The sequence below is a fragment of the Motacilla alba genome, chromosome 5 (genome assembly GCF_015832195.1).
Source record: "Motacilla alba alba isolate MOTALB_02 chromosome 5, Motacilla_alba_V1.0_pri, whole genome shotgun sequence".
NCBI lineage: Eukaryota > Metazoa > Chordata > Aves > Passeriformes > Motacillidae > Motacilla > Motacilla alba.
This window is the reverse complement of record NC_052020.1, coordinates 39,763,869-39,788,639: the sequence shown is the minus strand read 5'-3', so window position 1 is coordinate 39,788,639 and position 24,771 is coordinate 39,763,869. Positions and strand designations below refer to the sequence as shown.

At 39.3% G+C, this 24,771-nt stretch overlaps 1 protein-coding gene across 7 annotated transcripts in view; it reads right to left on the bottom strand.

Moving 5' to 3' along the window:
• Positions 1-855: 855 nt before the first annotated feature.
• GPATCH2L (G-patch domain containing 2 like) overlaps positions 856-24,771 on the bottom strand; it is a 39,288-nt gene continuing 15,372 nt past the window's right edge. For 4 of the 7 annotated variants that reach the window (XM_038137973.1, XM_038137975.1, XM_038137974.1 and 1 more), the window contains 3 exons: positions 23,048-23,133; positions 13,476-13,567; positions 856-8,569 (listed from right to left, as the gene is read on the bottom strand). In XM_038137973.1, the coding sequence (XP_037993901.1) occupies positions 8,397-8,569; positions 13,476-13,567; positions 23,048-23,133 (351 nt within the window). In that variant the 3' untranslated portion in view covers positions 856-8,396. Of the gene's footprint in view, positions 8,570-8,602; positions 11,569-13,475; positions 13,568-23,047; positions 23,134-24,771 lie in introns of those variants that run through there. The other 3 variants (XM_038137977.1, XM_038137978.1, XM_038137979.1) reach the window with 3 other exon arrangements.

Genomic DNA, 24,771 nt, shown 5'->3' with positions numbered 1-24,771 from the left:
ACTTATACCTAATCAAAAATATTTCACAGGGAACACTTCACAATTCTCACAGGTGCAGCTTGTAGATGAGAGAGGAAAATAATCACTTTTAAAATTTGGACAACCCTCTACTCCCAATATGGTGTTAAAAACTTGAAGCCATTTCCAAAGGATCTTGGTCTTTTTGTTTAAAAACATTTAGTCCACTTGGGATCTAATTTTTACAGTTTATTAATTGGAACAGTTAAGGTAAAGGGATTCCTGTGTTGCTCCTACCACAAATATGCATAGCTGTTAATACTGGGACACAAGCATAGACAAAAGAAAATTAGAAGTCCTCCATTCATTTGATCTTTGAAGTCACCGTTATCAAGGTAAAAAAGAATTATGCCAATCTATCTTAAAAGGATGTTAGTGTTGGCAAAATGAATTGATATCCATTAAACTATCAATTGAAACTGACCTGCTCATTTAAATGGCATCCCATTTGGGACTGGGCAGATCTGAAGCAGTGGCTTAGAAATGAAAGGCTATTTAAGAAACTCTGGAATTGTTTCAAATTCCAAACAGGGAGCATCTCACTTGTCTAGAGACAATGTCCTGACAAACTGGGAAACAAAATCATTACAAAAAAACCCCAAAGAACGGACATGATAAATTACCTCAAATCCTTCACTCAGGTTTGCAATTCAAAGCAAGAAAAGCATAGTAACTCCCTACAGACCTTCAGATTACAGTTTATACTTTATACTTACGGAAATGGTCAAGGAAGCATGCAGATTAATGGAGAGCCCAATACTGTAAATCTACTCAGATGTCAGTGAAACCTCTCTTCCCCCACTCTCAATTCAGTTCGCTTTATATCAGATAAAACACTTCTTTCATATATTGATTTATTTCCAGTTTCAATAATCAGAACAGAGATTCTGCAAGAGCCTCATTCACAGAATACATGTCTTATTTAAAACAGAGGAATACAAGCAGGAATCTTTCTTATTTACATGTTACCCTTAAAATAGCGTCCCAAGAACCCAGAGTTCAACCCCTATCAAACAGCTAAATCTTATGACCTCATAAAATATTTGGGACATGCACAAGGCAGCTCTTCACAGACTTTGAGTAGACCTTTTTGTGAGCTATCTTTACGAGAGCCCTCTTTGACAGGAGGAGGAAGCTGAAATGCAACTGATGGTAGCTTTGGTTCACTATCTGGTGTTGTCAAAACCTGAGGGAAAATTCAAGGACTTCAGAAGTGCCCAAGGACTCTGGTCAGACCAGACCAGTCTCAGATCATGGCCCTCTTAGAAATGCCTCCAGCAATGAAATCTCACATGCACCAATCTAGGCAGCCTAGGCTTTGGGTCCAAGTTCATTTATATGCCCATCTGCAAGACAAAATATACTTTATTACTTAGAATTTCCAATGCCATAAAGGGTATTCTACCACTCTGATCTTTTCCAGATAAAACTAAACAGACTGAGTTCTTAAGAATTGCAAACTATAAATACGATTGGTACAAAATTGCACTATAATACTTCTAAAGGAAATGCAATAAATTTTTTAATTAAAAAAAATAATTCTTACTTTCTAGGATCTTGTACGTTGAAAAGCAGTGGTAAGAACTTTAGGTTCAACTGCCTGAATACCACCTCCTATGGTAGTGTAACAGCAGCGTTTGGGCAGCAAAGACTAGCAGCATATTTGGCTATATGAGTATATGAAGCCTGAATAGCAATATTAGAACACTCTATGAGAAGTACCATAAGTGACTCTTAAGAGTTACTCTGTAGCTCTGAAGAATACTTTGAGTATAGACACTAGAACTGAATGCATACGGATGTGGAGTACTGGGGATTTTCATGCAGGAGCACAGTTAAAGGTTAAATGACAAGTTTTACAGTATGAAGCTTATGAAAAATGATTTATATGGGTTAATGGATTACATAGGACTTGTTGACTGGGCATACAAATATGTATCAAAAAAAGCCTCATTGTAAAGAAAGAGCAAGACTTCACCCTTGCTGAAAAAAAGCATGGTAAGAAACAATGTCAGGATGTTGATATTAGGAAAAAATATTCCAAGAGAAGATGCTATTTACTTATAAAGACAGTAATTAATAAGAAAACTGATTACAAAACAAAGATATGCTAATCCTTACTTGATGTTTTCATCATCAGGATGTGTCCTTGTAAAAATATATTTAAATCCCATTGCAGGATAAATACTATAACCAATATTTTAAAAATGTTTTCTCCAGCCTCAAAGAAAGTTTGTACATCTTTTTGAGACAGGACACTGGGCCAAGAGAACACTAAAAAAAAGTATCACTATATTACTGCTTTATCTTTACAGTACCCCCCAGGTAGGCAAACCAGGTCACTGTGAGAGACAGACTCCCAAGACAAGCAGACCTTTGGTCTGACACAGTACAGCATTTTTCATGCTGTTCATCCCGTTTCCTTCAGAGTTTACAAGGACAAGACGGCAGCTTTGCAAAACCCTGATCATCCTCATAATATTGGCATCTCTGCTTTAGGACATTGAATACTCTAGCTCATAACACACAGGGCTCAGCAATACTCTTCTTGATTATTGTCTGTAAGTATATATATTTTGCATCTTTCTCTGATATAACAGGTTGTACCAGTCCATTTTCCAGTTTTACCAATTCTTTAGGTTGGTACAAGAACTCTCTTCACATAGCATGCCAGCGAGCACATCTTTTCAGCTCGCTGGACTCACAGTGACAGCCATGTTTGAATGGGAAGGCATTCTCACCACATTAAAGTTGAGAACGATGTTGAAAGTTCCTTCTGTCTCTAAAGTGTAAATAAATCTGTATTAGATGTCATGTGACTGAGGCCCAGCCACACGTGGGTCTCCAGGCACTGCTGCCAGTTTAGTTGCCCCGAACTTGCGTGTGGCACTATTCACTCTCTTAAAAAGAGATGCTTTGGTATAATTAAGCCATTATGTCCTCTGTGCTGAGTTCAAGCCTTGTACTGGGTGAAGTTAATGGCCTAAGATAATCTTTTACCTCCTGTACAGCAAGTGTCCCCTTATGCTTCATGCCTTAAGAAGCATTACTGTAAAGTATTTTTCCTGCATTTGATGGTACAAAAGAATGTTGCAATCACAAAACACAAACTGGAACAGAATACAGGAAACAAAGACAGAGAAATGAAGTATCACAATGAGAACATAAGTTCGTCTTCCTTTGATAGTCTCCCAACAGACCATTAAAATACATCTTCTGAACAAATCTGAGCATCCTTCACTTTTGCTTTACTGAAAAATTCTCTGGTTACAACCTGTTCCTCAAGACAATAAAGCAAAGTTCTTATCAACTTCACATAATTTCTTTTCAATATCTAGGCACACATACGGGTTTTTGTAGCATCTTCCTTCTTCAGTACTGAAGGGGTTACAATAAAAGAGGCACTCCATCATGCTTCTTGTTGCCCTTCCTACAATTTCCCTTCTCATCCTCTGCCCACTAAGCAGATCGCTGCAACATCCACAAAATCACAGCAAGAGCATCTACAGTTTGAAGGACAACACTAACCTACTCAATGTCATTATTCAAGAATGATGCTGGCAAGACACACCTCTGCATACCACAATCACATAGCTAATCTATCATTCAGTAGCACTAGTCCCAGCCTCTAACAAGTTTCTCTCCAGCTCCTGTTTTGCTGCTTTCTCCACTTGTTACTGTACCTTAAAATCATAAATCCATCACGACAGAAACTACATTCTTTTAATTCAGTCTTCTCCAGTACTTACCAAACTGGGCATTAATCCTGACTAGAGCTCACTGGAACCACTGGGAATGTGCAAAGAACAACTAGGAAACATGGTTCTCTCAGCTTTAGATTTCTCTTTCACTGAATGTCCATCTTCTCCCTATATACAGAAGTATGTCATTTTGAGATTGGTCACTGCCATCTATGAAAAACTGTTGCAATTGCATGAGGTCCCCAAAGACAAGAAGGGGTATGTCTCATCACCTTCACCATCAACCACCATAGCACCCACTGGACCTGTTTGGTTGGACTTGATGATTCCTGTGGATCCCTTCCAACTCAGGATATTCTATAATTCTGTGATTTAAAGGACTTTAAATGCCTTTCAGTAGCACCCAGTATGATCTCCTCTACAATTTTTCCAGGTACTGGGGCTAGACTAGCAGGTCAGTGTTTCTTGGGTCTCACTTCATGCTCTTCTAGTAAACTTGAATAATGCTGAGTAGATTTTAGTCAGCATAGACCTTTCCCAGACTCCCAAAACCTTCGGCAGGGACTGAGAGAGGTCATGCTACAACAACCACTAGCTCCTTCAGTACTCTGGGATGAATCCCACCTGGCCTCATAGACTTACAAACATTCAACTGGTCCTTTACAATCTCCATGTACACAAACGAAGTCACAATTCCCACAGTAACGGTCCTCCAAATCAGAAGACAGAGCAGCCCAAAGTCTGTCAGTATTATAGTGAGACCAAGGCAAAAAAAAGTACTTAATGTCTCCACTTTTTCTTCACTCCAATTTGTCAGGTGATTATCTACAACAAACACCAGTCCAATGTTTTCCTTAGACCGCCTCTTGCTATTTATGTATTTCAAAAAGCCTTGCCTGTCTAACACAACAGTTCTGGCCAGTTTCAACTCTAATTAAGGTTTGGTCTTTCATATTTTCTCCCTGCATATGTGAACTACAGCTCTGTAATTTTTCTGTGAAGCTTGACCTTGCTTCCAGAGATCATAGAATCTCTTTATCTTCCTGAGATTCAAGAGGAGTTCCCTGTTAAGATGGTCTTCTGCATGGCTTATCTGACTTTCAGCACAGAGAGATCACCTGCTCTTGTGCTTTTAAAAGATGATTCCTAAAAACGGACCAGCCTCAAGGAACAGCACACTAGTAACTAGCTCACTGAGTCACCTGAAGTTAGCTCTGTTAAAATTCAGGGTAGCAACCCTGCTGACCTCATTGCCTCAAAAATTTTAAAATTACCCATTTCATGATCCTGTGGCAAAGGCAGCCACCTACCATCATATCTCTCAAAAGTCCTTCTTTATCAATAAATAACAGGTTTAGGAGGGGATCTTTCCTAGTGGGCTGAATACTTCTGACTACAAATTATCTTCAACATACTTCAGGAATTTCCCAGACTTAATTGTCACAGTAGTATGGTATTCCCAGGTTCTGTCTGCGAACAGAAGTGTCTGTTGAAGTGTCCCATAAGGACAAGGAGAAATACAACTAGAGAGAAGACAAAACTGAAAAAAAGACTGGGGAGTCCTGGTGGACAAAAAGAGGAATATGAGCGAGCTGCATATCTTTATAGCAATAATCACATACCGGACCATCTTCGCAGAAGCACAGCTACTAAATCAAGGCATGTTATCACTCCTTTCTACTTAAGTAATCCACATGGGAAGCAGTATCCTTCACACTGAGCACTGTGTGAGCAGAGTGAGTTCTAAGAAATCTGCCTTTGATGAAAAAAGAGGCAAAACAATGGACTTATTAATCTAAGAATGCTGTAGATACTAAAATCTGTACCAAGTTCCTGAAGTCTGAAGATATATTTTGATAAATACCCTGGAGTAACAAGATACATGATCCATTTAGGTTGCCTACCACTCAGGAGAATCAAATTTGGTTGAGAATCTGACTGATTTGTAAATGAATTTTAACCTAGAAATAGAAAAGACAAGGCAGCTGCAATAATTGGAGTCTCCTGGAACTTCCAGAAAGTTGCCTTGGCAGGAAGTATGGCCTGTCAAGACACTGCCACAGGTGCTCTTCAGTACTGGCACGGGTACAATCTGCCTTTAAAGGCAAGAAATACCCCCTAGGAGCTTACAACCTAAGTAAGGGCTCAACCAGATAACAGTGCTACTGACCTCAATAGGAAACTATGACAAATCCTCTTTCCCTGTACCCAGAGAAAAATCACATGAAGCATTGCAACCCACCCCTCCACCACCACAATGAGATGAAGGCTCTTGATTCCCTAACATCTTTCTTGAAAAAGCTTTTAAAGCATCCTGACATCATGGAAGAGAAAAAACTATTTGGACAATACTCAGAATACTCAGAATGTAGCAAGATAAATCACAAATTTTAAAAGGGGATACAATGGCTAAAATTGTATGTAAATAAAATAAATTGTATTTATTCCATAAAGCTAAATGGTCAGTAATCTGAGTAAGTCTGTTAAACACATTCAAACTAAGAGAAGCTGTGGAGGATACCCCACAAGATCAAAACCAGTCAATTTCACAAATGCTCTTTTAGGGAACTACTCATTATCATTAGAGCAGCATGTAGTTTAGATTACAAGGCTTCAAACCCTAAATTTTGTCTCCAAGTTGTCAGGAGAACATTATCACCTTTCCCATTCACTGTATTAATGAGTACTAGACAGTCAAGCTAGTACTCTTCAGGTTTGCCTTCTCTTCAGATGTTTGAGATTACAGGCCCTCCAGTGCTGAAACTTCCTGTGTTACCCCTTAGGCATAATTGTTCAAAATAGCTACAAATAAGAAAAAGCCATGACAACTTTAAAACAGGAACACTTCTTCCTTTATAAACTGTTACAGCTTGTCCTGTAATCCAAACGGACTTCTGTATTCCTTCATTAAGGTAAAAAGGGTTTCCCTGTTCTAATTACTTCTAAAATGTACCACCCAAATAAATTAAAAAAAAAAAGGAAAAAAAAAAGAGTTTTGAGAAGGATTTATAGATTTATGGTGACAGATCTGACACTTTGCTTGTGCTGCAAAATATAAATCCAATTTGGATGTCTCCCCAAGAATTAGTAGGTATTAGGGGATCAGACACAGTGTGCATGTAGTATAACTAACTATATCTGTCAATCATGATTTAGCAAGTAATACAGTTTGTTTTGTGTATATTATGACCATTTCCCATTTTAATACACAGCTAATATAAATCACTGCTTCATATTCCCCCAATCAAATCTGTCCCTCAGTCATTTGATTCATAAGAGAACAGAACACTGCAAAATCAGTAAAATCACACAAATTTTGCTGCCTGCTTAAGACTGCTAGATGCACTGCCACAATCAATACAGATTTTACAAGTTTAAACAGTCCTGTCTGAAAGCTTCACACAAGGAAAGCAAAAAGTTCTATTTATACAAATAGGACTTTAAGACTTAAGAAGCTGTGAGGCCACCTGTTCCTTGGTACATGCTATACAAGTACATATTCTGAAAACATAGTCCAAGATAAGCTCCAGAGTTATTACAGAGAGGGAAGAAATCCCTGTCCATATATTCTGCAACACAGAAGGTAACAGCAGACCAAGTGCAAGTTCTATGAAGAGAATCTCTTTAGTGTACACTGCAGTGTAATGTGCAATCATCAGCAGGTGGAGACACCTCCAGTAGGTATAGCAGACAATACTTTTGAAGGAAGAGGAAGCATGATACAGAAGGAGTCTGATCTATACCTATAATGCTCTGAACTCAGGTGACACTTTAAATGGCTTTTTTTGTTAAATGGCATGTGAACTTTAACAAGCATCCTTTAGAAACACTAACAGACATTTTTAATTTATACACTGAGATATGGATGTTTTGTATACTCTTCTACCATACTGCAACAATATTCAAGGCTCCAGGTTTCTATCCAGGACACCAGCTTGCACATTTATGTCCAAGTAGTCCTCCCAAATCCTCATCCAGTAGGAGGTTTAGGAATGAACATGCAATACACAATAAAGACTGAAGACATTCAGAACAAGGGAGAAGGAAAAGGTCGAATGGACAATGCTGCCAGTGAGCTAATGGCAATTTCTACATAGACAAGCACCATATTTGCTTTGCCAGAAGCAATGTGATTTGAGTCTGTTAGCATGTGGCCTAAAACATTCTGCTAATATAGGATTCAGGTTCCATGTTTCAACGTATTAGTATTCCCTCCTCATTCCCCAGCCAAGAAATCCTTCTGGTCTTGAAGCAAGCAGAGGGAGACTCCTACCTCCCTGAATGGCAGAGGAACTTTCATCCTGAAAATGCCAAATACACAAACAAGCAACATGTCCGGGGGGTGAATAAAGATCTGAAAACCCAAAAGAAAACCTGTACATGACCCATTACATATGAGCTGGAATCAGGGAAAGAGATGAATTCATAATAAATACAGTGATAGCAGGAAAACTTCTAAAAGCCACTGCAGTCCCAACACTGATTACCTTTTCTTAAACATAGATTCACAAACATGATTTAGGTGTGTGAGGCACACAGACCAGCCTGGATGATGGCACGCATCACGCACCAATACTGAAGATATCACTACTGCCAAACAAGATGTTTGGTGCAGACAAACACCAGGATCAAACACTTCCAAAATCGAGCAAGCCTTTACAGTTGCAATGCTTCCTTTTAGCTGTATCCAGGGCTCTTCTCTGGTGGCATTTTAAAAAAGTTACTGGAGGCAGCAATAGTAGATTTCTCAGCTGCTGGTGTTTTCCCAGTCCACTCAGAGTTCTGGGATCTCAAGGATGGTGTTGCTGGTAGCTCTGATTCTGCTGCATCCATGTGGACAGATAAAGTTGCTGGAATATAAAATTGCAGGAAAGGGGGAACAGAGGAAGACAATAAGAAAGGGCAATAAAAAAATGTTAGAACAACTAACTTCATGGCAAGTCCCTCATATATATAATTTCATTTATGAGGATATTATTTATTGAATTTCTAAAAGTTCTTCATCCAAATTCATCTGAAATAGAGGTTCTTGATAGCACTAACAATTTTGCTCTAACGATTCACACATTCAAAACTCTAAGTTCCCAGTCCACTAACTAGTTCCCTTAGTCAGAATTCCTGTTGAAAATCAAAAGTTTTAGCTGTCCCATATTTAAAGTGAATCAATTCACAATCATTTATCTTAAAATAACCTGGACTCCTTGCAAAGACTCAATTAACTCTCTACTTGAGATTTTCAAAGTCTCTGAAAGTATGGCAAATTTCAGGTTGCAAAGCTCTTCTAAAGAAGAAAACATGCCTCTCTTCACCCAGTACGGGCAGTACCATCAACCTCCACATATATCCAAAATGGTAAATCAGCGTATTATGACAAGAAACTACTTGCCAAACTAGGTTGAAATCCATTCTCATTTTCTCAATACAACCACTGCTTCAAAATAGGACAGGCTATAATAGCCAGAGAGATTTGCAGACCCTTAGCTCAACCCAACAGTCGCCAAAATTTCCAGAAGGATTGCCAAAAACCTAGAGATACGAGAGTTTACTCCAATTCTCAGCATCCTGGATCACTCAATCCTCACAAGCAGAACAGGGCCAGGTAAAGAAAAGTAATTGCCATAGGAGTCTTTGGGGCAAACAGAATTTTTTAAACAAGTAACTACTTAAATACAAAATACATTTCTTCATTGTAGTCTCACAACAGATAATAGTTGTTTGTGTGTTTTAATTACAATTTGCATCTGCTGCTCTGTATTGGATGAAGGATAAAGAGGCCACAGCAAGCCTCAACTAGAGGACAGACTGCTTTGAAGTTTAAATAAAAAGTCAGTTCAATGCTTGAGGTTCTACATTCAGTAGATCTGGAACCCAAACAATGCTGCTTTTGTAAATCCAAAACGGTGAGTCATTCCCATACAGCTACAACACAGCTGACAAAAGTACCTTGCAATTTTAGATCCAGCCCATCATCTCCTCCATCTCCTCCATGAAGGTCATATGAAACATAAAAAAAAACCCAACAACTCCAACAGTCCTTAAACTCACAATCACCAGCAATAATACACTATGTGCCCCTTGCTAGCAGCCTCCACACTCAGGCTCTCCATCTTTCCTCATGAAAAGAGAAAAAGAAAAGGACTGAAACTGGCTTCTTGTTTCTGGCTATGGCAAAGAGTGAATAATTAGCAAGAAGTAGAAGAGGGAAAATTCACCAAATTGCTATTACTCATCAGACTGTTCTCTGATAAGCAGTTTCACAGGCTGCTAACTGTCACCTTTTTACAAGCTAAGTGTGAATACATGCCAAGGCAGACAAAAATCTATTTATGCAGATTTTTACCCTGGACTCACTATAATAGCTGATTAGGATGCCAGCTACCATGTGCACTGCTACATACATAGAGGATTAAACCACATAAACATTAAAAACATCAGTGTAAAGATTGGTAGTTGTTCACCATTTATGACACAACCATCTGTACTTGTGGCCTATTCTGACAAAACGAAGACAGACGTGATGGTCTTCATCAGATTCCTTTCAAACCAGAGAATAACTTCCACGAGAATAACATTTTATGCAGTATTCTTTAGACAAGCTCTACTGTGCCACTGGGGATATTATTCAAAATCTACTGTATTGCAATGGAAAGTAACTAAACACAAGGACACTATCCATGCCTTCCAAGTCTCAGAGCACAGAAAGGTCAAAGGACCTTTACCACCACAGACCTTCTTCCTCCCTAGGCACTGGCTGTTGGTCACTGAGTTGGATGAATCTCTGGTCTAATCCAGTACAGTCAACCTTAACTTCCTCCAGATTTCCTTATTCTACTGCCAAACTACACTAGCCATATTTTTGTTCTTATCAGGTCAAGGCCTCATGCTTTAGGGCTCACACTGTTCAATTGTGTAGTGTGGAAAACATGAATTTTTAGCCTCTCTGAATATTTGCATAAGTTTGCCCAACTTAACTTTGATAAAAGTAATTTCCTGAAGTGCAAATTAATTCTGAATTTTCTACCCACTTTTTGTTGTTCTCAACAGCTCAGTTATGGTATTTAGGCCAGTTAGACTCAAAGAGCAGGATTAATACCAGAACTTTAATACTATAGCAATACAATAGAGACCCAAGGCACTTCTACAGTAATGCAGTTTTTTGATGTTCATGCAAGGGTCTCTGGGAAAAGATACTTTACCAGAACTCATAAATACTCACAGTCTTGAAAGTATGTTAGAAGACATGGAATAAATTTAGTTGCTTGGTTCCCAAATAAGTATTATCTCTAGCTGCCTTTATTCAATCCTGCACTGAGGAGGGAAATAGCACCCACATCTCATCTGCCTTTTATTAGCATCTTCTGATTTCAGCCAAATTCAACTCAAAACTTTCTGTGGATGGTGGGGGGGGGGGGGGGGGGGGGTGTGAGGCGACAGGAGAAGATTTGTAGCTGCATGTTTAAGAAAGAAGCTAAATTCATCACAATGACAGGGGATAGTGTTGGCAGAGATTTGAGCTATTTATTCTTTTAGGAAAATCCTATAAAGAATGACACGAGGAAGCCTCTATCTGCAGTCTTGTTCATCACACTGGTGAGGAGTCCGATAACAGATGTATGCAGCAGCGTGATTTAGTGCCGGGAGCTGGCCCCTGATGTGTATTAATACAGCGGCAAAGCGGAACGAGCCCCTCTTCATCACTCATCTCTATAAAAGAGGTGGAATCCGAGATGGCCCGATGTTCGGCACAGCAAGCCCATTTGTTCTGCTGACTGATGAAGCCAGCTCAGGCTGTGTCCTTCACCTCCACGGGGCACTCAGGTTGCAAAAAAGGAGATCACTGAAGCAGGACCTGGTCAACAAGTGAGACGAGAGCAGTTGGACTCAGTGAAGGAGCTATTTAAAGGTGAAGAAATCCAGCACTCTGTGTCTGCATGACAGGCATGGGCCTGTATTCTGATTTGTGCTCCACCTTCTGTAGAAGTAAAATACCACAAATATAAAAAGCCTCAGAAGTGTAAAAAATGAGACTGCCATGACTCCTCAGGCACACATGAACCCCAGTATACGGCATTTATATGGGGGTGAGTAGGTACATGGCAAGGGAGAAAAATCTTTGTCTCATCAATATCCAAGAAACATAAGTGTCCAACTAATTCTACATTATTGCAGAATAATACTATGTATCTTTCTAGATACTGGTAATTCCATAACAAAATCTCCTTGACAGAAATAACATCAGATTCCAGAAGTTTCCAAGTTACATTTCCAGGTTGTGCTTCAGCTGTAATTGGGAATCTGTAGTAGAACATCATTTAGGACACAGCTTCAGTTACCCAATCACAAAAGTTTCTTTCCACAGTCAAATCCTGTCCACAACTCTTGACTTGGCTGAGGATATTTCTAAACAGGATCTCAGGAAGAGATCTTTACCATTTCTGACCATTAAAGATTTTGCAGACCCTGTCTCTTGATAATCAGCGTAAGCATGCTGCCCATACTCTGCTAACTACACTTCTTCCTTATTTTGTAATACATAACAATCCTCTCTCCCTCATCCATAGTAAGAAAGCTTTCCAAACCCGTGTGCTAATTCCAGAGCTAAGTTCCACTCCAGATGCACTCTCAACTCTTCAAAAACTGTTCACTATACAATTTGCCTAATCAGGTAAGTACAACTTAAATAGTACTTTGAAACATGTAGGCATGGAAGCAGAAGCTCTCCTTATGGAAAGTGACCAGCAATGCAATACATAATACATTCTGAATCGTAAATAAATGGACAGGTAACAGGGGACAGTGAGACATTACCATTCATACCAAGAAAATCTAGTATTCCAATGCTAAGATTCTGAGGTTTCAGATACTATTCCTTTTACTACAGAAGTTCAAACATCTCAAAATGGAATACTCAAAAGCCAGGAAAGAAAAACCTAAATAAATAATCAATAATAGATGAGACTTTTGCTGAAAAACAAATTATTAATGCTCTTTTCTCTTCTTTTTTTTTAGTACAGAACCTTTCCAACAGTTTGCAATCCAGATCAGTGGCCTGGAGAAAAAGCTCAGCTTTCTTCCCTACTTCATTATTCTGTCTCCACCAGCCCAAAGAAGAAACACAAACTTCCTCCTATTATTCATCAGTTTATTTGGTCTTCCCCACTGCTTTTACATCTCTGCTTTTTCCATCATCTTACCCACTACGTTGTTACTGGATTACAAGAAGAGATATTAATAAACTAGTTGGAAGAACAGCTATCAGTGGACAGTCACAAGATAGGGTAAGGTGAAAGGACAGAAAGAAACATGCTAAAACCCACCGTGTTCACCAGATTAAAGCTTTTTCATATTCTGGTGACTAATCAATGACTTTTCAGAAATCTGCCACATGAAAATAGGTCAGCATTTTAATGACTACATCCCCATAACAAGAAAAAAGTATTTCCATCCAAAAGAATAAGACAACCCCCAAGGAGTAAGTGGTTTCACCCAATGATTACACAGAAATTGCCAGATTTTTGCTCCTGTGAAAGTGTCTGTGAAGCAGATTACTATTCACAATAAGGTGAAGCACTGCAAATTATATTAACTTAACATTGCTACATTGCCAAAAAATTGTTTAGTGAGCCGCTTTTGATGCTATGTAAAAACACCATATGCCCTCTCACACTTCACACTAGCTTCAAAACAAAATAACACTATGTTTGCCTTGGAGCTTTGCTCAAAAGGGGCATGACTATAAAATTGCTAGCAGGTTACCTGATGTTGGGCTAGACATGGAGGCTGCAGCTGGCTTTCGTTTCCTCTTGATGTCCCTTGAACATGGTGGTCCCAGGTGGACATTTGCTTGCCTATGGAGAAAATAAAACAAAATAAACTCAGTTCCAACATCACATATCTGTAAGACTGACCAGTCACCTCCAGCTCCTACCTTCCCATCAGCTTCTTCACTAGTAAGTAGCACAACCCAAAAGTTTCTCAGGGAGTTTTGCTCACATTCTTTGTCAATATAAATTATGCTCCTATTTCCTTTAAGAGCTCACACATAAACTGCTCAGAAGAATAATTATTTCTTAGCCTTTAAAGGCTTTAACCTTCTGGTTTTATATTAATTCCAAACTAAGTCCTTGCGTACATAAAGACGTAATCAAGCAGTGATATGACATGTGTCCTACCATTACTTCTATGGAAGAATAACAAATGTCTGCAAGATTGCTCTCTATGTAAACTGTGTGGTATTTGCTCCTAAGTCAGAAATTATTTTGCAATCTATTTGGTACTGTAGAGTCATCTTAGAATGCACCTGTAATGCCAAATGTCCATGTATGTTGTTTCCATGACAGTAGTAAGTTCATAAAGTTAGGAACACAAAGCTGTCTCATGTGTTTTTAAAATCATTATTTCCTTATTAAAGTGCTGTGCAAACATCTGAATCTGACTTATGGCAGCCTTATTACACCTCTAAACTGGCTGAAAGGCTTAATCTGTTCTGTTAATATCAACTGTTAAGTCTGAAGCCTACTGATGGCCGTTTCAGTTTAAGCATTTGCCAATTAACAAGTAGCCATTTGCCAATTAAGAAGAAATCTGTATTGTTGGAACTGACTTGAGCTGAGAACTCCTCCAAGTCATGTACCTGTAGGAAGTAGAGAAGTTTAATTCAGAAATGACAGTCTTTGCAGCAGACTAGAGAACTTCCTCAAATACCATCCATAATGAATATAAACGCATAATTTAGCAATGACATTGGGTTCAAATCCCTTCTTTGTCTGATATAACAGACTTCCTTTGGCAAGTTCCTTGGCCACTCTTATCATGAGATCTGATGTGCAAAATGCAGAACTACAGTGCAAATAAAATCAGTTAAAGACTGTGAGGAGCTTACATGATGTAAAATTTGTAACCCTGCAAGTTTTGATGATTAAGTGCTGAAAAGCTTCAGTGTCTTCAAAGCTTGTTACTTTGACTTAAAAAAAATCCTGAAAGTTTAACAAACACTTTTATCACATACTAAAGCCTTTGAAATATAAAAAAAGGAAAACTTAATGGGTTTCTATTTTCATGACAAAAATCTATTAAAAAAACCAAACCCACATATTTACAATATGTATCATTTTAGATGCTGTATTTATGCAAAACTAAATTGTGCTTTTGTATCTATACAGAATAGTGCAGGGAACACAAAGAAATTCCTATACTAGTCCAGTCTATAAATTGTTAGAATGCTGCTGGGTCTTTCTATTTACCTGAAACAAAAAAGTGCAACCACAAAAAAAAAAAAAAAAGAAAATGCCTACTGTCTCATCTTGTCAACTAAAGTTCAAAAGTTCTACAAGAAGTCTGTAAGATCTGTCCTCTAAATCTGACACTGAAAAACAGCTTCAAAAATTTTTAAATAATGCTACGTTTCACAGACAGCCAGTTTTTCAAATGTGAGAGCACAACCAGACAAAGTCTCCTGAGGGGATGGAGTGTACTCTCAGTAAACTCACCAAGACCAAGTGCAGGGTCCTCCACTTTGGCCACAACAAGCCCCTTCATCACTGCAGGCTGGGGGAAGGGTGGTTGGAAAATGGCCCAGAGGAAAAGGGCCTGGGGGTGCTGATCAACAGTGGCTGAACATGAGCCAGGGTGTGCCCAGGTGGCCAAGGCCAGTGGCATCATAGCTTGGATCAAGAATATTGTGGCCAGTTGAACCTGGGAAGGGGTCATTCCCCTGTACTTGGTGAGGTCGCACCTCAAGTCCTATGTTCAGTTCTGGGCTCCTCACTACAAAGGACATTGAGGTGCTGGAGCGTGTCCAGAGAAGGGCAATGGAGCTGGGGAAGGGTCCAGAGCACAAGTCCTGTGAGGAGCAGCTGAGGAAGCTGGGTTGTTTAGCCTGGGGGAAAGAAAGCTCAGGGAAGATCATATTGCTCTCTACAACTACTTAAAAGGAGGGTGTAGCCAGGTGAGGATCAATCTCTTCTCCCAGTCAACCGGCAGAAGAATGAGAAGACAAAGTCCTGTGCTGCACCAGGGCAGGTTCAGGTTGGATATCAGGAGGACTTTCTTCAAGAAAAGGGTTGTCAAACATTGGAATGAGCTGCCCAGTGAGATGGTTAGAGAAACCATCCCTGGAGGTAAAAAAGCTTTCAAAAATAGTGGCACATCTACAGAATGCACATTCAAATTTGATGTTTGTACACCAAAGTGACTCACCTCTAAGTAACTTTGTGAATGCTAAAAACTGCTTTTGTACATGACTATAATAGTGGCTATACAGTGTTTTAATATAGCTTTAACCATGTATTCTGAAACATCTAAACACACATAGCCTGAAGAAAAGATTCCATTTTTATTTTGCATCAGTGACACAGTATTAGATTACTAACTGTAAGACTATTGTATAATTGTATATAATAATCCAATTAATTTTAAATAACATAACACCAAAAATAATTTTTAAATGTTCCCTTTTTAATTTTATGAACTTACACCAACATTAGCCAGTTGATCCTAGGTGGACAAGCACTATGGACTGGGAAAGAAGTATGTACTATCATTTCCAAGAGACTTTATGCAATTTTCCCCAGCTCACAAACGTTACAGCCAGATTTTTCATAAAAGCTCCTGGCTCTCAGCTACATACTCGAACATCTACCCTTACCTGATGATTACACAAGGGGTAAAAAAAAAGAAAAATGAAAATAGAAGAATCTCAAAATCCCTTCTTATAGTGCAAGTAAAGGCAAATCATACTTCAGTTGAAGACTACTAGCAAGAATGCTCTACCTAATAGTTGTATCTAGTAAGATACAAAGGCTCAGAGGACATAAATTGTCCCTGTAATATGTTTTTCTTTCAGGTTTATCCCTTACTGATCACCCACACTTCAGTTAGTAAATCAGGAACCTATTGATTATTCACTGGCTCGGACTGACCCAGTGGTAAAAGTGTCATTTCAAGTGGCTGGTGTACTTTATAGGCACCATAAATCTGCAGGGAATCTCCAGGTGGGAAGTACCTTGGGAAGAAGACTGCATTCAGGGATGATTGTCCTCATTAAGGCCTGGACAGAAAGGATGGCTGAGGTATAACTTATGAAATATGGAGATTTTTGGTAGATAGCACACTTTTCAATGTAAATTTCTAATCACTAGCTTGCATCAAGGTCTATATCAGTGAAATAATAGAATTCATGAATCCCAGTTTAACAGCAGACTCCTACAGACTCCTACAAACACCACCACTAGGAAAATCAAGTCATGGATATGCACAGCACCCAACACAGCAGTGATAGGTGACAGGCTGAATTATAAAACATGAAAATATCACAAGTTGCAATGATGAATTAGTTCTCCTTCCAAAGCTGAACTTTAACAACTCTTCTGAACAGTTAAAAATTACTCTAAAGTAGACTAGAACAGGAAAGGCTGACAGAAAATGCGTATTTGTGCATTGTCACAGCCTTCTGTGAAAAAGTTTGAGACCAGAACTTTGTGAGATGAAAGATCTGGGCCTAAACTTAAAAAGTAGAATAAGATTTACACTGTCCTTACTAGCCTTCAATCTCTTCTGCTAGGCCTCCATGCTTTCTTCAATTTTGCATAAACAGTAATGAGAAAATAATTCCCTGGTTTCTTTTGGACTATGACAAGTTTATCATAAGAAAAAACCAAAGTTGCAGGGCTTAGTCACAAGTGGATCTGCCAAGTGACCACAGACTAACATGAAAATGTAGTTTACAATTTAGAGATTATAGCCCTGGAAGAAATTCTAACCAGAAATTTTAACCCTGGAAGAGAAAAAGGAGAGCACACTTAGAGAAACAAATCAGGATCAAAAATGTGGCTGTTTTGTTGGCTGCAATATATTCAACTCACACAGCAGTCACTGCCAGGAGTTAGTGAATGAAAAATTACACATATGTAGTAAAAATGGCTTTCAACAATATGAAAAGTCTATAGTGTCTTTTTGACAGTGATAATATTTTTTGTAATGACAAACTAAAGGAATTATTCAGGAAATACTTTTTGTCTTTTGTTTTTAACATAGTACTTTTTTGGTACCCAGTTCTGCATGCAGGTCATGCAGGAGAAAAAACAGGCTTTGTTATGCAGAAAGATTAAATTCATGGTAGTCTCTAATGTGTCAGAAGTAATGCTTCCTTCCATTTCTTTTCCACATATTTATTCTGTTACTTTATTTACACGATTTTTAATGATCAGTGCTTGCATACACAGGACTCCCATCTCTCTTCTACAGTTTGACGTGACCATGCACTGGAGCTTGCCACTATTTTACATCTACCACAGTATTTCAACAGAAAATTAGGATTGGCAATATAGTCTGTGGGAGACAATACAGAGCACAAGCAGACACCAGTCCACAAAGAATCTTACTGGACAGCATCAGGACCCTGAAAACTTTGCTATTTGTCAAGTCTAAACTGTAGCATGAAGTACACTCTTTTAAAATTCAGGATAAAAACCAGCTCAATCTTGCAACAAAGGTCTCTGAAAAGGCCATACAGAGCTAAATGTGACAACCTGTGGCCTTCTTGGAGGCAAGCAGCAAACTGCACATTTGTGGTGTATGCCTCACTGTCATCTCACATCATCCAGCTTGTCTGCTTACACTCTTTATTCTAACCCACTCCTCAGAAGAAGCAAGGCACATGGATTATACAGTGAGAGGCAGTCATTAGACTACTACTAGAAAAACAAGGGATGTTATTATCCTCATGTTAAAGTGAATGTTAATAGAGACTGCCTTTTAACAAAGATACTGCTACTAAACTCCACACAACCCAGCTGTTGCTGTTGTGATGCTTTATTCAGAGCAAACACAAGCCAAATGAAAGGCTCTTTCTCTAAGCCCTGAGGTGTTACCTGAGGCTGTTGATGGTGGCTTCACAAAATTAATAGTAAAAGCAGAATTCTTCCTCCTCTTTGACTACAGAGCCAGCTGGGCACCCGTCTAATCTACACATAACATGTGTAAATCAATACAAGTTGCTCATCCTATCTGCATGCAAAGCTCCCACACGCACAAGTGCTTCTTGCTATCACATCCCAGTGTAGATATTCCCGATGCACAGCAGTCTCCTATGCCCTGCAGAGCCTCTTGGGAAGGCTTCTAGAGCACATTTTCAGATTCCAAAATCTCTTAATACATCAGCTCACTTCTTCAATCATCCAAATCTCATAAATCTTCAACAGCAGCAGTCTGTTCCCCAAGTAAGCATTATAATGATGTGGCAATTTAGTTCCTAAAATTCTACATGTGGCAAATGCAAGTGAAGGCATCTTTTTCTTGTTTTCCATGTAAGCACCCTAAGCAGAGATGTGATCCCATATATTATATTCCCTATTTTCACACTGAATCACACTGTAACTGTGCCACAAAGACTCCTACTGTTTTCCAGATCTGCTGAGTACACAGATTTGAAATAGCAAGTAAAAAAAAAAATTCTGAAGCCAAGGGGAATTTATTTTTCACTCCAGAGAATTAGGATTCATCAAAATGGGACTATTAGGCCCCAGTCAACTGCATGTGACACTAGGTTGATAGCTGCTGTTCATTGCATGCCTGTCAGAAGAATTCAGTTACATTCCCAACTGGAATATTAGCCAGGCTTTAGCAAAGGAAGACATGAAAATCTTCCAGCTAAATAGAAAAAGAGAAAAAAAATAATGAGAAAGGTTGCCTGGAATGAACTGGATACTGTCCTGCTCAAGCGGCAAAAGTATGTGATTGTGGACATCTGTTCACTCCTTTGGCTGCCTCGGAAAAGGCCTGACCTTGCAGGCAATCCCTGTATTTCCACATGCTTGGGGTAAGAGGCAAAAATATCAAGATCTCTGTGTACAGATACAGAAGTGACAGAACAATATTTATTTTCACAAGAGTATTTCTAGAGCCAGAACTAGAATTTCAGACATTCAAGTCTGGTCAATTTAACAGTACCACCAAACCCAGAGTACAGGGCAACTGGCAGTAAATGAGGAGATCACTCATGCCTCTACATCTTTATCCCATGTTCCAGGCAAAATGACAGACTTGCTTCTAAATCAGAGTAAACTCTAGATTTACAGTTTGTATTAACAGAGCACATGCAAAGCATTTCTTTTTTTCTGCGTTGTTCAAAAGTCTAATACAATTCTTCAAGTCTCCACCTTCAACATCTGCCTGCCATCCAAGGTCCACTTTTCCTATGACCTCCAGTGGGAACATTTAATTGCTTTTTTTCACTCATAATCCTGTTTTCAAAGCTACGCAAATAATAAACAGAATTAGGGACAATTTATCATCTACCTTTCTCTCTTATTCTGCCTGCTACTCAAATTAAAGGGAACGTTGGTTCTAGGCTCTTATCCTGCCTCAAGGGAATAGCATTCCATCAACCAACAACCTACAATATCTTCTCAGCTACAGAATATTGAATAACCAACATCTAATAAAATATTCAACTTCAGCCTATACAAAATCCTCTTAAGTAGAAGAAGCTCAACAACAAAATTCTGCTCAGACCGCTCCTCCCAGAGAGGCAAACAGGCAGAGGGGAAAGAGGGAAGGATCCCTTGAGTTGCCTGTGTAAGTCTCTACTTGCTTGCTTTTAGCAGTCTGCATCGTGAAGTCAAAACCTTAACAGACAAGACATGATTAGCAAACGTTTTGTGCTCTTAAAGGAGAGTAATTATAGGCATGTGAAAAAAGAAGAGATCCCTGAGGTACTCTTCCTTGCATGCCTCCCGAGAGGCAGCAGGGCCATTAAAAATTCCATGATGAAGAGGAAAAACAGTCTGGGAACAGCCAGGAGGCAATACAGCAAATTAATACACCAGCCATCCCTTGGGAAGACTGCAAGAAAGCAGAAAACTCTCCTTGCTTCACAAAATAAAATTATACCACTAATGATAACAGTCACCACACACACAAAACTGCTTCTAATGATGGGTGTGAAATTCCCAGTGCTGTGCATACACTTTGAATGAAAGCTCTTCTCATCACAGACATAAATCAAGAAAGGTAGTGTACGATTTATACTGCCTTTCAAATAAGACTTCCCAAGGAACCTTCCACATAGGCTTGTCAGTGTCAAGGAGGAGGTTCCTTCTCAATCCTCAGCTGCACTCAGTATTCTGGCTTCAGCTCTGCTTAAACAAAAGTACTGGGTTACCAGTCTTCCAGATACACTGCACCAAAATCCACCAGTGAGACAAAGAAAACAGTTCCATAGCAGAGAAAAGACTCCACTCTAAATATACTCCACTGGACACACTCCATCATAGCAGAAACAAAGCAGAGAAAGGAGATTTTGCATAGCACAGCAGGCAACAGGTTGAAGAAACTGGATGGCCTCAACATCAAGACGATTTATTTTCCAGTATGTTTCATATCATTTGAGAGGATTTGCTTCCCACACACACATGCATCCCATTCTGGCCAATTTCAGAGCAGAATTTCTCCAGGATGAGGCACAAGCTCTTAGAAGCTTCCTGAAGCACAAACTACTGAAATTGATTCCATACATGGCAAAAGCATGAGATGTTAACTGGGGCAATAGCTTATCTGAGCTTACAGAGATCAGCTGAACCTCCTGTAAGAAAGTGTACTACTAACAAGTATGCTTGGCATGCAAAGCTAAAGAAGAACTACTATCAAGAAGATGTTTCTCTGAAGGAACAATCTCCTTCTGTGCCCTTAGCAGCATCTTTACATAAAGAAGCTCCTTGTACCAAAGAGTTCAGTCCTTGCCACATACATGAGGCCACAAAACACAGTCATTCTTTTCATATTTCTTTCTTCTATAAAGGTTCTTGAGCACATTTCACACTAAAATAGGAACTATTTTCTCAAATTCCAGGCATTTAAAAACACGATTGCATCTGGCATGGTACCATTTCTCTGTCAACTCAGTAACAATTCATCAGTGATTATGTTTGTCAGGACACCAACCATCTGTTCATTAAAGGAGGGAACCAAGCATATATATTAATTGGTTAACTAGACTATACACCCAGAAAAACCTAGCAAACACAATCCCTCCAGGTTTAGAAATCCCTTGCAAAGAGCTTGGCTTTGCAAAGGGCCTTCACTGACCATCATAAAGGCAGAATTTTTGCCCAGTTTGAATTTGCAAGCAGGATTTGTCCAGCTCACCTTTCTGGAAGACAAACTTCTATAAAGCACCAAATAAAACACTGGAGGCAAAAGAAAGGCTACCCTAGCTGAAAATTAAGAGACCATTCAATCTTCTTGCTTCACAGGCAGAAAACATCCCCAGAGTGGGGCAAAAGCACAGAAAGGAATCAATTTGCTGATGCACAATCTTCTGAATTCCTTTCATTCTCATCCAGTTGAACATTTAAGAGCTGATTTCTTCCTCCCTCCCCTTTTCCAGCTTTAACATGCTGGCTACAGCAGCATGAGGTCATGGTGCGACATCGCAAAATTCCCTGCAGAAGCCAGTGGGAAGAGAGGCTTTGCTGGGTGGGTGCCAAGCTTCTGTTCAGACACATACAACCTTAGTACATTTTTCATGCTCTATTTGCTAATTAACAAGGGAAAGAAAACCATGAAGCTGAAAGTCCAGACATTTCTTTCAGATTGGGCCCCTGGTACAAGCACATAAGCAGGATTGTGTCCAAAGCAGGGCCTTGTCTACTTGCACAGGACAAGAGCTCAAGGGCACCTTACCTTTAGACAGTCACCTGCAGCACAAAAACAGGAGTCACTTCTAAGGCAAACACTTGAATTTCATTTAGGATTAGTCAGCAGAAGGTGCCTGAATAGTATATTAACCCAAACTATGCAGACTCAAATATACCTAACATCTGGCCAAACCAGATCTAAATTTCAGCTATTGCTATAGAGAGGTATCAAGCTTTAGAGGTCACCTCAGGTGAGTTCTTAATCTGCTCAGAGGGTCTATTTTAGACACCTAGGATAGCAAAATGCTTCAGCATGTCACCTACACCAGTTTGTCAGCATTTTCCCTCTCATCTTGTTCCAATTTTAGTGGGCAATGATACTATGCCCATTTGTACCTATAAAACAGACTTAACAGCAACTCATTGCACATTTCAAAACACTGCAGTTATTTCCAAAGGAACAGTATGTTCTGCCTGTCTGTCATACACTGTTTCATATACCGTAAGCACTTAGTTCATTGAAATTCTCAAATAAACTGCACTGCTACATTTTGTGCTAAGTTTGGACATGGACTTCCCAGGGAAAAGTGTGTTAAGTTACAGGTCCATTCCTGTTCAGATCACACAGTACTACTGAAGACATCGAGGAGAGGGAAGTGAGACAACCCCAAGAAAGCAGAGCAAGGGAGTTACCTGGCAGTGCAGTGTGCTGGTGAGCATCTTCGGTGGGAAGCATCAGCAAGCACATCCAGAGAGTACAGAGGAGATAATGGATTGAACTGGAAAGTCAAGAGATTTTATTTAAGCAAAGCATTAAAAGAAATAGTGTCCAGATAAAGCTCCTCAGATCTGTTCTGTTCACACAGTATAAGGAGATTTTCAGCTGTCCACATAGTAGAAGGAGACCTTTCTGCCACCTCAAGGGGTAAGACTAGATGAGAAGAGACTCTCAGTTCAGACAAAAGGGTAACACAAAGGGTGAAACAGCAAATCTAACCACCTTCTCACAACAGACAGCCTCAGCACACTCCTCTTCTAATTGAATTATTAAAAATGCTGGTTGATTAAGAGCACAAGTGCTCTATTGCTGCATACCGTGAGAAAAAAATCTGCCTCTCTTTCAGAAAGTCTCTTGTCTACCTTCACACTGCAGAGAAAAAAGTCACTGTTATGAATTGTGCAAGCACAGGGCAGTTCCTGTATTCCCAAGGGTTGTGTATATCACTGAAACAGACCGGTGCAAGACTCAGGTCCACCAAGTTAAGGTCACAATGAGCACCTAATTCATTCCATGGCAAGCGAGTTGCTCCTTCACTCCCCTCCAACCTCACAACCTGTCTCTGCAAACTGCTTAAAACAAATTTTTGAAACAATGCATGGTCAGGCTAGTCTACTATGTCTACTACTCCATTAGACATACACTAGACAAATCTTGAGGGCATCAAACCTGTGCAAGACAGCATGTTGCACAAAATGCAATGGTCAGGATTTCTAATGGTCAGGACAGAAATGGAATAATCTAGTCAATCAATGCACAGAACAAACTTTGCTCAATATGTAAACAGAAGCTTTAGACTGGTAGTTTCTCTGGGGTACCTGCTTTGTACTTCCATTCAGCATTTCCTCTTTATTTATAATTCACACCTCAAGCACAAAATTAATTTCTATCTGCTTTGCAAAGTGCTACACCAATCTCCAGAACACTTTTCTTGTATTACTAGGAGTACTGATGCATTTTTAAATAAGGACAAAGGAACAATCCACACCTGTAGCTGGACTCCTCACACAAGCTGTCTGCAACTTCAGAACTCAGTACTAGGCCTTTACCTTCCACCTTTCTGAGAAAGAAGATGCACCACAAAGCTGCTGCTATCAGGGAGCTCCTCCTTAAGTGGGACTGCTCGTTTACTGTCACTAACACTGCAACTGCACAGGAGGGAGAATCACCAATAACCCTCTGTTATTGGAATGGCTAATTCAAGTTCATTTAAGAAAAAAAAAAGTTACTTATTTTTGGTCATTTTAAAGCTTATGTAGTTACTCTTATCTTTAGATATTGGTATTATTATAGCAATATAAAACTAATCTGTAAAATGTTCTCACTAATGGAAAATACACAATTGCACAAAGGTTTTAAAATAATTTCTTGCCATATAAGCATTTTTAGACACCTGAAAGGTAAAGAAAAATCAGTTCTACTACTCACCAACCATAAACAACTCATATAGGAATAGAAAGGAGTGTGCATGGCCAGGAGCAGTGCTACAACATGACTGCTCAAACAGAAGAGTGGTTTTTTTGCTCTTTGCTATCAAGAACCTCAGCTTTTATATCTTAAAGTAAAAAAAACCTCCTAGCACTGAAGCTAAGAAAGACTTACTGGAGAGTATAAAAGTGCACACACAAGAGTTCAGTTA